This window comes from Spermophilus citellus (genome assembly GCF_964194105.1).
Source record: "Spermophilus citellus genome assembly, chromosome: 10".
Taxonomy (NCBI): domain Eukaryota; kingdom Metazoa; phylum Chordata; class Mammalia; order Rodentia; family Sciuridae; genus Spermophilus; species Spermophilus citellus.
This window is the reverse complement of record NC_138197.1, coordinates 123531237-123546282: the sequence shown is the minus strand read 5'-3', so window position 1 is coordinate 123546282 and position 15046 is coordinate 123531237. Positions and strand designations below refer to the sequence as shown.

Sequence of the window (15046 nt, the reverse complement as noted above, 5' to 3'; positions counted from 1 at the left end):
TTGCATTTATTTTTATTTTTTTTTTAAATTTTTTATTGATTATTTAAAGCATTACATAGCTCATGATATATCATCTTTCATACATTAGACTCAAATTGTGTTTTGAACTCCCATTTTCACCCCAAATATAGATTGCAGAATCACATCTGTTACATATTCACATTTTTACATAATGCCATATTCGTGTCTGTTGTATTCTGCTACCTTTCCTAACCCCTACTATCACCCCTCCCCTCCCCTCCCCTCCCATCTTCCCTCTCTATCTCCCCTGCTGTTGTTCAATTCTCTCCCTTTTTTTTCCCTCCCCCTTGCCCCTCAAATGACAAAATCATAGAATTTGCAGGGAAATGGATGGCATTAGAGCAGATTATGCTAAGTGAAGCTAGCCAAGCCCTAAAAAACAAATGCCAAATGTCTGCTTTGATATAAAGAGAACAACTAAGAACAGAACAGGAAGGAAGAGCATGTGGAAAAGACTACAGATAACAAAGACGAATGGGGGGAGAGAAACGGAGAGAGAAGGGAAAGCATATGGAAATGGTAGGAGACCTTCAAGGATACATAAAATGATTGCATTTATATGAAGTTCAAGAACAGGGAAATTAATAAGTGATGTCACACATCCTGTTTTCCTATGGGCTGGGTGTGGATAAACCAGAAGGGGGCGCAAAAGAACTTTCACAAGTGATAGAATCTTGTAGCAGCATCTGCATTTACCAAAACTCAAAGAATTGTACAGTTAACACTGTGCAGTCTAAGTAAATTGTATTACAATAAAAAATATAACTTAATTCCATTAAAAAGTTATTGTTCTCAATAGGATATTTTGATCTTAAGTCAACAAATTGTTTCTTTTAAATTTTGTTTTCTATTCAAAGAAGAAATAATGTGTGTATTAGTCTGCTCTAGTTGCCATAACAAAATACCCTGAACTGGGTGGCTTCAAAACAACAGAAATTTACTTTCTCAGAGTTCTGGAGGCTGGAAGTCCTAGCTCAGGGTGCTGGCATGGTGGGGTTCTGGTAAGGGCTGTCTGCCTGGTTTGCAGATGGCTGCCTGTCACCTGTGTCTTTACATGGGCCCTGTGAAAGGCCCGTGGAGAGTGCTCTCCAATGTCACTTTTTGCAAGAATTCTACTCCCATAGCAAGGGCCCACACCTATGACAGATCTAACCCTAGTCACCTCCTGAAGGCCTTGTCTCCAGATACCAACACATAAGGATTAGGTCTTCAGCACATGAATTCGAGGGCCCATATTTCAGTCGGTAGCAACATGCATTCTGGAAAATTTGGAAAGTATAACTAAATAGAAATAAGAAGAAAAGTCATATAATTTTTACAAAAATGTAGCCACTGCTCACATGATTTATTTTGTTTCCCAAATTTTGTTATTTCAACTTTTACATGGTTATAGGCATCCTACATCTAGGATTTTCTATCAGGATGTTTTTAATTTAATGTTACAAGATGAATTTTTTTTTTCTGTTACTAAAAAAACCCTTCTTTGATGTCCTTTTTAAGACAGCCACAAAAGGCTCATTGAGTGACTATGCTGTATGTCTATTTATTTATTCAATGTCCTGTGGTGGAATGTTGAGCTACTCATCAGTATTTTGCTAGTGTAGATAATGCTGTGATAAACATTTGTGCATGTGATTTTTTTTCCTATAACTTAGATTTTTTTCTGCTTGGATAGAATTCCAGAAAATGGAGCTTTTAGGTTAAAAGGGTTCGCTCTTAATACATACAGCCAAATTCCCTTCCAAAAGGACGGTCCCATTTACATTGCCACCAACAGTGGAGCAGGAAAGTGCTTAGCAGCTTGCTCTTAAAGAGAAGGAGGTCACTTACACTAATGTGCTCATTGCTGTTTCCAACAGGTAAGCGAATCCTTCTGAAGCCGACTTCTGGTTGTGCCGAGTTGTCCTGGCTCTTCTGGCCCAGAGTCCTGCCCCTGCCTCTGGCTGGAGCCCGTGTCCTGGGCCTCACCTAGGAGTAGACGGGAGCCATCTGCCCCCACCCACAGCCATGAATTTCCTCCGGCGGCGTCTCTCCGACAGCAGCTTTGTGGCCAACCTGCCCAACGGCTACATGACGGACCTGCAGCGCCCAGACAGCTCCACCAGCTCCCCCGCGTCCCCCGCCATGGAGAGAAGGCACCCCCAGCCCCTGGCAGCCTCCTTCTCCTCTCCAGGATCCAGCCTTTTTAGCTCCTTCTCCAGTGCCATGAAACAGACCCCGCAGGCTCCCCCAGGACTCATGGAGCCTCCGGGTCCCTCCACGCCTGTGGTTCAGAGACCCAGGATCCTGCTGGTGATCGATGATGCCCACACAGACTGGTAAGCCGGGGTCTTCAGGTACCACCCCAGCTGGGGTGACAGCTGACATGGGGTCTGTCTTGCCTCTTGGGGGGAACAGAGGAGGGCCCTAAGGGGCTCAGGTGGTTTCAAAGAATGACCAGAGGAAGGAAATTCACACTGATCCACAGGCCCTACAACATCTGCATCGTGCCCAGTTTTCTTCTAAGACCTTTACATTTACAGGCCCACAGTCCCCACCTGCCGATTTAAAACTCAGTGGCTCTGGCCACTAGAAGATGTATTGTCATCCTTTTGACAGCAAAGCCCAATCTGAAGGACAGTGAGGCTGTGGCAGTCTGGATTATGTCACTCCGTGTGCTCGTTCATATGACAATGCAAACATCGTAATGTGTTTGAGGCGGGGTGCTGCCCGGAACCCACAGGAAATGTTATATACTATATGGATGGAAATCACATGACCTTTCTAAAATTGGAAGACTTCTGAAGGCTGAAATGCAGCTGGCGATATTTACCAGATTATTCCTCTTCAGCCTCAGTCACTCTCCATGCCCTAAAATGAGGTTGTTGTAAGGGTGACATAAATCAGTACAGGCCCTTGGCTCATAGCCCAAACCCTGGGGACCAGAAGGCCTCAGTATGTATCCCAGTTACTTCAGCTGCTGGCAGGCTGGCTCCAGAGCCTGTCCTCCTACCACCAATGCCCAGAAATTATGTGCTTTTGAGCTGCTTCTCAGACAGCGCTCCCCAAGCTCACTGCAGCGGCCACCAGGTCAGCGACTGAGCTACTGAGCACAGCTGATGTGCTCAGGTAGGGTGGTCACACGGAGCTGCACTTGGGGAATAGGTCTCTCCACCCCCTTTGTAGTACTGAGGAGTGATAAGTACTATTCATCTAGCCAGAGACAGAATTTGCTAAAAATTCTGTTACGAAAAACCCTTCTTTGGTGTCCTTCTTCAAGACAGCCCAAATTGAGAGACGTGGAAGCAACATATTCAGGGCAGAGGAATTCATGGATAGTGTACTAGTCAGTTTTTCCTTGTCTTGACCAAAATGCCTGGGAAGAACAACTTAGAGAAGGAAAGATTGATTTTTGGCTCATGGTTTCAGAGGTGTAGTCCACAGCTGGCTGGCACCAAGCAGAAGCATTGTGGGGGGTGGGGCAGGTGGCAGAGGGAAGCTGCTCAGCATGTGACATCCAGAAAGCAGAGAGGGAGCCAAAGGAGCCAGGGACAAGATATAGTCCTAAGGCTCACCCCCTTATCACACTTCCTTCAGCCACATCCCATCTGCTTAAAGTTACCACCCAGTAGTCCATTCAAATTATTAATTCTTCAAATGGATTAATCCACCAATAAGGTTACAGCTCTTATAATCCAATCTTTCCACCTCTGATCATTGCTGCATTGCCTAACACATGAGTTTTGGGGGAGACATTTCCAGATGGAAACCATAACAGATGTGAAGCAGAGAAATTCTGAAAATGAATCCTCAGGCAGCCCCTGTGGTGGGAGGACAAGGTTGCATGTGTGTCTCCAAAGGCCGTCTCGTTGTCCTCACCCAGCACATGTGTGTTGCATGAATACACGGGTGCACCCCGCTGTTCCATTAGTCTAACATGAGTGTGGACACTCACATTCCCTTCTTGAGAAGTCAACTCAGGTTGGGCTGATGGAACCTACTCTTTGGAGTGGGAGCTGTTTAGAGCTCTTAATGCATTCTCAGTATTCATTAGGTCCAGCAGACTCACACATCAGTCCTTGCATTTCTGCTAAGTAATTGCCCCATCTGAGCCAGGGCGGCCGTGAACCACCTGTGATCTGATCCAGTCTGAATGCTATCCAAGCCGCTGCTTCTGGGAGGCGCTCATCGCAAAGCTTGGCTCCTCTCTGCTCATTCCCTCCCACAAAGCGTGGCCCACGGGTCTGAGCTTAGGGCTGGATGTGTGCAGAGTTGCTGTTTCCAAGCAAGGCTGCTGACGTCTGCTCCGTAATCAAGAGACTATAAAAGTCTTCTGTTGACCTTTAACCCAACATTTGACCTTGATTTTGAATGTTCTTTGCTGGTTGTGTTATCTCGTGTTCAACTTTGTCTGAGAAGTTGCTTCTTCAATGGAGGTGGAATTGAATTCATAGCAGTGTGGTGTCATGGTTCAGGATAAGACATCACAGCGAGGCTGTCTGAGTTCAAATCCCATCTTTATCACACAGTGACCATGTGACCTCTGTAAGTCACTGCACCTAAATGCAGAACCTACCCCATAGAGTTAGTATATGTAAGTAGGGTTGACACCTAAGTTAATATGAACATGTGTAGTAGGTGTCTGGCCAAGAGAAGGTGCTGTTTAAATGCATGTTAGTGTTTTTGCGGACTGTTATGACCTTTCTGTGTCCCATCAACCAACCTGACAGCAGCCCCATGGGCAAGCTAGTTTAATCTCTTTGTGCCCAATTCTGGGCAACCTGGACAAGGTTTGTCTCATTGGACTAGGTTTTTCCTAGGTCTTCCCTGCTGGCTCTTGGCTGACAAAATTGGATCTTATCGATCTCTGTCTCTGTGTGGTATGTGACTCAGTGTTGGGGCACAATGAATAATATTGGGATGCAATGAATAGCCTCATTCACGTGACATTTAAATTTTGGCTCTGGTCTCAATCTCCACAGGAATGGCCAGTGTGTACATTTTGGGCCTTGCACACTGGTGGGGACTGCTGGCCTGATTATATTTTAATCACATATCACATGTGCTTTAATTAGGTCTTGAGAACAACTATCTTTGGTTCATGGCATATTTTGTGGCACTTGGTGGGTTAAAACAGAGGAGAAGAAACAGATCCACGAACTCACCCGGAAGTTGGCTCTGTTGTCCACTGGATGTCTGTGACAGAGACCTCCTGCCCCAGACCATCAGCCTTTCAAACGCAGCTCCGTCCTAGAGTCTCCATGAACTTTCTGACTTCTCTGAATCTCAGTACATCCCAGCTTACCCACACTGATGCTGGCTGCCTTCAAGTTTCAATCCTGCCTGTAGAATTCCCCACACGCCTGTCCCTGGTTACCAGTAGCAGCCAGCAGGGGGCGAGCCGGCCCCGCGGTCCCAGCAGCTCTGGCAGAGCCTGGCAGCCGGGGTTCAGCCCCCTCCCCACGGCTCCCTCATTGTGCAAACTGTCTGCAGAGAGGAGGAAGTTGTTAAAGGGAAGACGGCAGCTCACACAGCCCCTTTCTTCCCGCTTTGAGATGATAATGAGGGGGGAGCCCATCCACTGTCTGGACTGAGGAGCCCCCCCTCGCCCGGGGACAATGCAAATGTGGTCCCCTTTTCTACCCGCCTCAGCCCCAGATGCTGGGGCTCTGTCTTCCTCCCTGGTCCAGGGCCTCCTACAGCACCAGGTTTCCTTGCAGAGATGAGGGGATTGTAGGAAGCCTCCTTCCTCTCCTGGGGCGTCCAGCTTTCAGATTCTCAGAACCGCTGGGGGCCTCCCCAGGACCATCAGACACCTGGCCAGGGACCTTAGTGGGGGACTTTCATTCTCTGAAGAGAAGTAGAGGGTCCCAAAGTCACCTTTGCTGGCAGAACTCTTGACCCAGCATTCAAAGATGCAGCCACCTGTTGGAGCTGCCTGAGGAGGTGACCCTGGCTAGGCAAGGGGGTGGGAGGAGCCCGGGCCACCCTCTGAAGGCATTAGCTCCATGGCAGGTCTGAACTAAGGATGCTGTCTTCCAGGCCTGGGGCAGGTCAGTCTTGAGAACCCCCCTCCACCCCCGGGGGAAGGAGGATGAGATGAGTGGATCTCAAGGTCAGTGTTCTTCCCCGCCTCTGCACTGGTGCTCTTGCCTGGGATTCCCCAGTAGCTCCACAGGCCTCCAGGATGGACCCTGCCTCCCAACTACCCTCCACGTCACCACCTCCGTGTTCTCCTCCCGAAGCACAGATCAGCTGCAGTTGGCTTCTCCCCCTACCCTGCCCCCATGTATCCCCTTTTACAATCCTTTGCTGCTACATCCTTGACCTAAAATGTGCAAGTTCAAAGTCATTAGCATGTCTGGCCTGCCTCTGGTTGTGTCTCCAGCTCCACTTCCTGCTTTGGGGTTTATTCTGCAGGAATACAAAACAGCTCTGGTTCTCAGGAGCACCTCTGTACCTTGGCCTTTTCTGTTCCTTGGCCTTTTCTGTTCCCTGCTTCCAGGAACACTCTTCTCTGTCACGTTCACCTGGCCAGTTAGAGGACTGCTCAGCTGTCACCAATATGCCCTGCTAACAGTGCTAAAAACCACTGCCCCTGTATAAACTTAAAACACTCCACGGTGCCACACTGGCACATGCCACACTGTATTAAAATTGCCTCCCATGAGAATGAGACCCATCTCTTATTCTTTTTTTTTTTTTTTTGCACCAGAGATTGAAACCAGGGATGCTTAACCACTGAGCTACATCCCCAGACATTTTTATGTTTTATTGAGAGACAGGGTCATGCTAAGTTGCTTACAGCCTCTCTGAATGGCAGAAGCTGGCTTCAAACTTGTTATCCTCCTGCCTCAGCCTCCTCTCTCCGAGATGCTTGGATTACAGGAGTGTGCCACCACACCTGGCTCATATTCTTCTCTATAACCCAGTACTGAGCACATTGCAAGTGTTCAATTGCCACATGCCCCTGTCCCTGCCCCCACCCAATCAGGATAACTTCAGTAGACACACAGGCCTGAACGTGCCTTACTTTAGGGGTCAGCAACATAGAGCGCAGAGTTGAGGAGTTTCTGTCTTCGTGAGCCTGTGTAGAAAGTCCTGGCTATTTATTTGTCAGGATGCCAGAGTCACTATGAGGCTGATATTTGAGATTGTTTAAGAGGGAGGGGGTTATCATCTACAGAATGACCAGAATCTCATATTTTGATTTTCAGAATCAAAACATTTAACCTACCCCCCCCCAAAAAAAAAGCCATGACCACATAGTGTTAGCTGCTTCCAGTCCCCCTACGGGGCCTCTGGAGTTGAGAGGGTGGGAAGGAGGGGCAGGGCCAGGTGGAAGCCGCAGAGCTTTGCCCCACCGTTCCCCAGGGCCTCGAGCCCCGACTCCCCTCTCCTCTCCTTGACCTCAGCCCTGTTCCAGGAATGCGTGCTATTCCATCTCAACAATGAGCTATTGTTACCTTCTTTTTAGTTTCCTGGGGTTTCCTTTTTCTTTAATTAGTTAGAGGTGACATGGAAAGGGTGTCCTGGGTTTGGAGCACTCCCCAGCCACCACCCTTCCAGTCTGGAGGATACCAGACTGCATCTTCCTGGGCAGCAGTGGCCAGGGAGGCCCTGGGTGAGCACCCGTGCCTTCCTACATCGTCCAAGCACCGTTACTCTGTGTGATGATGGCCAGCCGCCCACCCACTGCTAAACGGTGTCCTTGGGTCCCTGTGCCTGGGACAGCGCAGGTAACAGGTACACAGGAGGTGTCTGCTGACCAAACAAATGGTTTGGTTGGTGGCACGTTTCTGATAATAACATGGTTGGAAGCGTGACAGTGACCAAGGAGTGGCCTTGCTGGCATACTTAGGTCCTCCTTTTAGCTCCGGCCTCATATCCAACCTAACAGAAAGTCACAGTGGACCCGGTGGGAGCTTTACACCACAGCAATCGGCAGCACTGTCAATCAGGGATGCTGTCACCCTGTCCAACTCGGTGAGCGGTTGCCAACGTGACAACTGCTCATGGGCACTTCCTGACTTAAATCAGAGCCCCCATTGCCAGGTGAGGAGGCAGAGGATCCATGAACCTGGTCCACTTGAGGACACAAGGAGAGGCATGGCAGGGTTGGGGCATGAACTGGGCTCATTTTTGCAAAAGCCTTTCCAACAGGGCCACCTTCCTGCTGGACGCTGCCCAGGGCTCCAGGGAGTGGCGGGAGATAAATGCTGTGAAGTGTCAGTGGGCAGATGGCTGAGCAAGGGAGGAACAGCCTGAGGCCTCTGAGGACCCTCCCCCAGCCCCTTCGTCACTGTCATATGGCACATGTTGGTGCACTTTGCAAGAGCATATTTCATGCTAAGTGGTTTTCATCAATTCTGTCATTTAGTCCCCCTGGTGACTGCATGCGTACTAGTACTCATCACATTTTATAAATAAGAAAAACGGAGGCTTTGGGCCCCAAATCAAAACAGATGCCACTGGCACTTGGGATCGGCTGAGGCCATCGGGATGAGTGTGGACATCACAGTTGTCCTGCCACCTTCCCTACCCGCCTGAAGCCCAGGCCCCCTGTGCTGCGTGTGAGCAAGGCTCTGGTGCCTCCCACGTGGGCACACACCCACCCACACACACCCGGTGTTTGAGAGCAGAGTGAGGAAACTGGTGGCAGGAATCCTTGTCACACCACGGTGGCCAACACAGGATTCTGGTGACCTCAGCCTGGGAGGAAAGTGTCTCCCTGGGAGCCAGGCGGCCCCACCCTGCAGGCGACCTCTGGCAGCCCAGTAGAGGGTACCAGGAGAAAGGGGGGTTCTTGCAGCCATCCACCATTCATGGTCTCAGGTTGGCAAATGGAACCTTTTATAGAAAGTGTCTTTGGAGGCCACAGAACAGTTTCCTCTCTTGAAAGCCCCAAGGGGTGGCAGGCAAGGTCTTTCCTGTTCTCTTCCCAGCGTTTTGACATTAAAGAGGTGATTTCCCAGCACATGGCAGGCATGCTCCCTGGGGAATTAAAACAGAAAGAAGAAAAGCTACAGAACATGCCGGGCTCCCAGGTGGCGCTGTGGAGTTCAAGTCCCAGCTCTGCCACACCCCGTCTCCATGCCGCTGGCCAAGTTCCTTTCCCATGTGAGCCTCAGGCTCCTCATCTGTACAGCGGTTCATATTGTCACCTCCTTCCCTCTCCCACTCAGCCCCCAGGGCTGTTATGCGGCTCCAGGAGAGCGCCTGGTCCTCTTCTTTTATGGGCCCTTTTCGGAGTGTGTGGTTTGTTCACCTGGGACTTAGTCCTGTGCCTCCAGTATGAACTCCATGTGGCCAGGGTTTACACCTTCCCTGTTCAAACGCAGAGTCTAGCACAGAGCCTGGCACGTGGGAAGTCAGGGTAGGTGGATATTTTATTAGTAAGTAAATAGATGTTCTTGCCAGAGGTCGTTATGACTTTGAAGGGAAAGTTCAGGCTGGAGGATGCCTTGTGGAGGAATCTTTGTCAGAAAACACTAGGCTGGCTTGGAATTCAGGAAGAGTACCAGATAACTTCCAGGTTATCCCTGATGCTTCCCTCAAGGATCTGGCCTCCACCTCTTTAGGCCCAACTCATCAGAGAGGCTGCTTTGGCTGAAGGGATGAGGCCTTCAGGACATCTGGAATGTGGCCCTAAGGACATGCACTGGTCCTCATTGGCCCCATGGTGACTGATTTCATCTGTCACCTGGTGAGGGAGATAAGGTGAGAGCCGACATCATCAGACATGGCTTATGGGGAGGGTTATCAGTTTTAGCAAGCGATTATTCAGGATGCCGAGTTAATGCTTAAGCAATGAATTAGCATAAGTCTATCCCATGCAGTGTTGGGGATAGACTTACACTACGTAATTACTTATTGTTCAATTTGAATTTAATTGAGTGTCCTGTATTTCATCTTATGCAAAGAGGTAACAAGGGACACTGCCTGGTCCTATAAACATGAGACCAGCAAGAGTCTGGCCCCTGAGCTGCCTGGCTTTCTGGTTGGGGAGTCAAACCAAGTCCACAGATTGACCCCATTCTCAGAGACCAGCTTTCCCTGCCGGTGACAAGGACCATTCGTCACCAGCAGGGAGGGAGCAACACTGAGTGGACAGTCTCAAGCCAGACTGCCTGGGTACTGTGGGCTCTGGTCCCTGCTCTTCCTTTCGGAGATGTGACCTTGGGCAAGTCCAGCCTCTGAACCTCACATTCCCCGGCCGCGGGGCAAGATGGTGGACTCGCTTTCCTTTCTCGAAGGGCAATGGTGAGGACGAACGATGACGGCAGGAGTGGGGGTGGGTGCAAGGCTTAGCTGACAGAGTAGGCCCTGAAATGGTAACTGTTATTAACAATTAATTACAGTTACTAATTGCTTGTGAACATAATAGTCCTGGAAGCCAGGGGAAGGAAGCCACTTGGCAGCTTCTGAGTTCAGCTGGATGGGCTCGAGGGCCGTCTTCCAGAAGCCCTGGAGGAAGGGCATCCAGATCCTGGCAGGCTGGCCGTCCCTCGCTCAGAGATTCGACAAGGGCTCCAAGTCAGTCCCTCCCCCTGGAGCTGGTCAGAGGATGCAAACAGAGACACACAGCCCTCTGTTGAAGACGCTTGGCTCTGGAGAACAAAATCCCCAGCCTCTCCCCACCGTTGCCCCTACCCTAAGCCTCTCCTTGAGCCGACGGATGGGTCCTGCCTGCTTGAGTGGCAAATGCAGGGGTTTCTGGGAGCCACGGGGGTAGGCCCAATGACAGGTGTGCATCGTTTCTTGCTCTGTCCATTGGCCCAACCGCACCCCCCCAACAGGCCATCTGACCCCCTCTGGAGTGGCTCCAGCCTCCTGGACTCATCCTTCTCGCTCCAGGCCCTGGCCCTGCTTTCCCCTGGCCTTCCCGGGCCCTGGTGCCTGGGGGAGGGAGGGGCCCTGGGCATTCCCCAGCGGCCTGCCCAGTCGCCTAGAGACAGCTCCGCTTTCCCAGGCCCAGCCCCTTTTATCAGGGAGACAATGTGCGCACAGTGAGGGCCTTGTGCAGCACCGAGCCCTGAGCCCTCTGACTTGAGGAATTTTGCAAGTGCTGACCTCTCTCCGTGAGGTCTTCGTGCCATCCAATCCAAGGGTCCGGCGCCCCTGCCGCTTCCTACCCAGCTCCTGTGGGGAGAGAGAGGGAGGGGGACTGGCTGTGAGGGGCGTTACCCTCGCTCTAGTATCTCTGGGGAGAGCTTCCTCCTCAGAAATCGGGGCTAGAAAATCCAGGGGGACAGTCTTTGAACGGGAGGGACTGTGGGGGATGCTCTCTCCTCATGCCTTCCCGAGTGGGCCGATTCTACGGGATCCTGGGGATGGGAGGTGCTTTCTCTCTGGGTCTCTGTTTCCTCATGGTCCCCCCCAAACTGTTTCCGTCAGAATGATTTTCCCAGGTGCCACCCCAACACCTGCTGTGTTGGATAGAGTTCTTTGTAGGAAAAAGAAATAGACTTTGGCCAACTTAAGCCAACAGGGATTTATGGGAAATATGGCAGTGGGGGGAGGGAGTTCTTAGAGGCAAGGGAAAATAGGAGGAGTCTCAGGTAAAGCTCCCCCTGGGTCCCTGGGGCGATCTAGGTGACAGGAAGTCCTGGAGAGTCTCTGCAGAATCAGCGCCTGTCTGCACCCATTTGTGTTCCTCTTTGCTCAAAATCAAATGTTTGGAGACGAACAAGCCTGGCTTGTTCTAGTCTCTGTTCTTTGGACACTTGGGAGCAGTCCCACCAAGACTGTGTACAGAGTGAAGCTTGGTTCCATCAGGACAAATGGAGGCTCTACTACCAGACACAGGAGGAGAGGGTCCAGGAGAAGCCCAGCTGAGGCATCCCCCTAAATGAGGGGCTCAGAAGACCCAGAGTGGGGCTCAGGAAGCTGCCTTTTGAGATGACGGAGAGCCAAGCTCAGAACCCACCAGGTACAAGACTTTCTTCACGTGGCCCCAGCTGGTGGAACTGGACAAACCCAGCGGGGGGAAAGAAAGAGGGAGACGTATTTCAGCTCAACAGACTGTTCAAAATAAGGAAAAGGAACTGACAGCGACCAGTGGGGGTGCTGGCGTGGGAGTGAGCCCCCTGTCACTTGCAGATTGCAAGCACAGCCGGGCTACCCATTTGGAAGCAATAACGCAGAAAGGGCTCCGGCCATGAAGAGGCCCGGCTGCAGTCCCTTAGAGGAGGCTGGGACCTGGAGCTGTTCATTTTCTCCTCTTTGATCTTGTGCTTCGTCACCTCTCCTGCCCCTGCTTTGCTCTGCTCTGAGACGTTCGGCTGTCTTGCTTGTGAGTCTGGCCTCGTCCCCCACAGCGTGTCCTGTCGCTCTGGCCCAGGCCCACCGAGTGGCTTTCTTTGGAAGGCGTTCCCCCACAGCAGGGGTCCTCTGGAGCAGTGGCTGTTGCTGAGCTGGAGTCTGGGGCGCTGGAGTTCACCCGGCCTGGGTCTCAGCCTTGCCCTGGGGAGGCAGGGCTCTGGGCAGGTGCCAGTCCTTACAGAATGTCTCCTCCCGGGACCTGTGGAAGCCTGTGGAAGCCTGCCTCTGATGAGCGGCCTTGGCAGTGATCCTCTGATGGCAGGATTAGGGATGGTGCTGGGTGTCCGTTCTCCTGACCCCCCACCCTGGGTTTGTGGAAGTGGCAGGGATGCAGGTTTCCTGAGGAGAGGCGTGAGCTATCTGCTATCTTTACAGGCTAAAGAAGGGGTGGCCAGAGCAGCTGCTTATAAGAGACCACCAGCCAGTGGGTGAAGGGGCATAAGGGAGGGAAAACCCAGGCATCGAGAGATGTTTCCCTGCTGGAGGGGAAACAGCCACATAGGCTCTGTGACAAATGGCATCTGCCACTTGGTTTCACTGCAGAGACAACAAGGAGAGGCGGGGACCATGCAGGGTGTGAGAAGCGACTCTTTTGAAGGCAGCGGCTGCAGGCCGGCTTTTACCTGGAGGGGATAAGGGCCCTGTGTGGCTGGGTTGCTGATATTTAAGGAAAGCAAGAATTTTTCTACAAATTTTCTGTTTTCAAAGTAAAGGTACACAATTTCAGCCCAACGAGACAAGACTGTGGCCTCCCTAAGATCTAACAGTTGGCAACCTGTGATAAAGAAGGCAGGAGTTATTGTAAATATTTAGCCGTTTCCTCTTCTGGGGCGGTATCCCAGCGAGAATGTAAACACCTTTCTGTTTTGGGGAGCCGTTTTGTTCAGTGAGATCCCAAGGGCCTAGCACAGTACTAAGCAGGTAATAGAAGAGGGGGAGGGAAGGAGGGAGGGGGGGAGGGAGGGAGGGAGGAAGGTTTAGATGGATGGAACCACGGAAGGATGAACAGATAAATGGGTGGGTAGATAAATGAATGGATAATAAATGTTCTTGGCCTTCTTTTTCTGCTCTTTTCACCTTAACTAGATCAGACACCCAACATTTCCATAGTCCTTTTATTCAACTTCCTTATGTCACTGATACCTATTTTCTGAATGGTCAAAAAATGGTTTGGGTGTGATGTGTCCCATCAAAGCTCCTGTCTTGATGTACGAATATTCAGAGGTGAACTGGATGGTGACAGCTGTGACCTAATCAGTCCACCCTAGTTGGAATGGACTGGGTGGTGACTACAGGCAGGTGGGGTGTGGCTAGAGGAGACGGGTCACTGGGGGCGTGCCCTGGAAGGGTGCGTCTTCCCTTTCACCCCTTCCTCAGTGCGCGTTCTCTCTCTCTCTCTCTCTCTCTCTCTCTCTCTCTCTCTCTCTCTCTCTCTCAGTTTTCCTCCTCTGGGCCCTTCCCCCATGGCAGGCTGTCTCACCTTGGACCCAGAGCTATGGAGTAAGACATCTGAAACTGTGCACTCCAAATAAACTTTTCCTCCTCTAAGTCCTTCTTGTCGGTTATGTGGGTCCCCGTGATGCAAAAACTGACCGAAATAATCAGATAAGAGTGACCTGCATCTTGGTCTGAATTCCCTTCCAGTGTGCTGTCCCCTGTCTGTGGATATTTTTTCAGGTGGGGAGGCCCTTAGTCGATGCTCAATAAAAGTTTGCTGAAGGAGTGATTTGGTGAATGAAATGAAGGGCCTGGCAGAATGTGTCTTTAGAGGGGAGGGAGTAGAGCCTGGAGACAATATTGTAGCCTTTCCGCTGAAGACACAAGGAGGGGGTGGCTATGACTTTGTTTACCCTAAAGGTCTGCACTGGGCTGGACAGGCTGCCATCATGCTAGACATACATAGATCCTGCCACTTCTCTCCTCTTAGAGAAAATGACCTGTTATTTCCCCGGGGACACATCCAACTGAACTTGGTCCTCCTCCCACCATGGTGAAGGACAGGAGGAAAGATAGTGTTAGTCCAACCCCTGCCGTGTGCCAGGGTTATCACTCACGGAGCCTTGTGGCAGATGTGCTAATGTCCTTATTTTAATAGATGAGGAAACCGGGACTCAGAAGGTTGAAGTGTGCTTGAGGAAGCACAAGGAAATAAATGGCAGAGCTGGACAGGAGCTGGCTGTCCCTAAGGCCAGCAGTGCCCACTCATTTCTTCACCTGGGAGGGCAAAGTTGCGCCCCAGCAACCCTCTGGTGGGCAGCTCACTTGCTGGGATATTCTGGGCAGCTCCCCCACCTGCATGTCCTCACTGAATCTCTTGACAACTTTAGATCTTTTTGTTCCCATTCTAGAGACGAGGAAGCAGAGGATAGTCCAAAGTCAGAGGGCGCCCATGCTCTGTGCTGATGATCATTTTTCTTGCACATTTGGGGAAATGCAAAACTATGAAGGAAGCACATCTCTCCCCTGAGGGCCCAGCACCTGCCCTGCTCACTTACCTCCTCCTGAGTCCATCATGCACGTGCACAGACACAGCCAGTCTCTCTGTCCCCAACTTTGTTCCTGGCAAAGAACAGATTCCACATCGTGGAGGGATTGATGGATAAGCTGGGCCACCTCATCAGGAAAGCCGTCTCCAACCCTCAGGCTGGCCTGGGTGCCCCTTCTGTGCGATGAGCAGGATCTGTGCATAAATGCAGTGTGTGGTGATGGTCCTTTTGTGTCT

General features: G+C 51.0%; 1 protein-coding gene across 1 annotated transcript in view; it reads left to right on the top strand.

Annotated features, from left to right (window-relative positions):
* SYN3 (synapsin III) overlaps positions 1-15046 on the top strand; it is a gene marked incomplete at its 3' end in the record, with an annotated part of 171043 nt that overhangs the window by 40418 nt on the left and 115579 nt on the right. Inside the window, exon 3 of the mRNA XM_081310861.1 lies at positions 1881-2339. Within this exon, the coding sequence (XP_081166987.1) occupies positions 2029-2339 (311 nt within the window). The 5' untranslated portion in view covers positions 1881-2028. The remainder of the gene's footprint in view (positions 1-1880; positions 2340-15046) is intronic.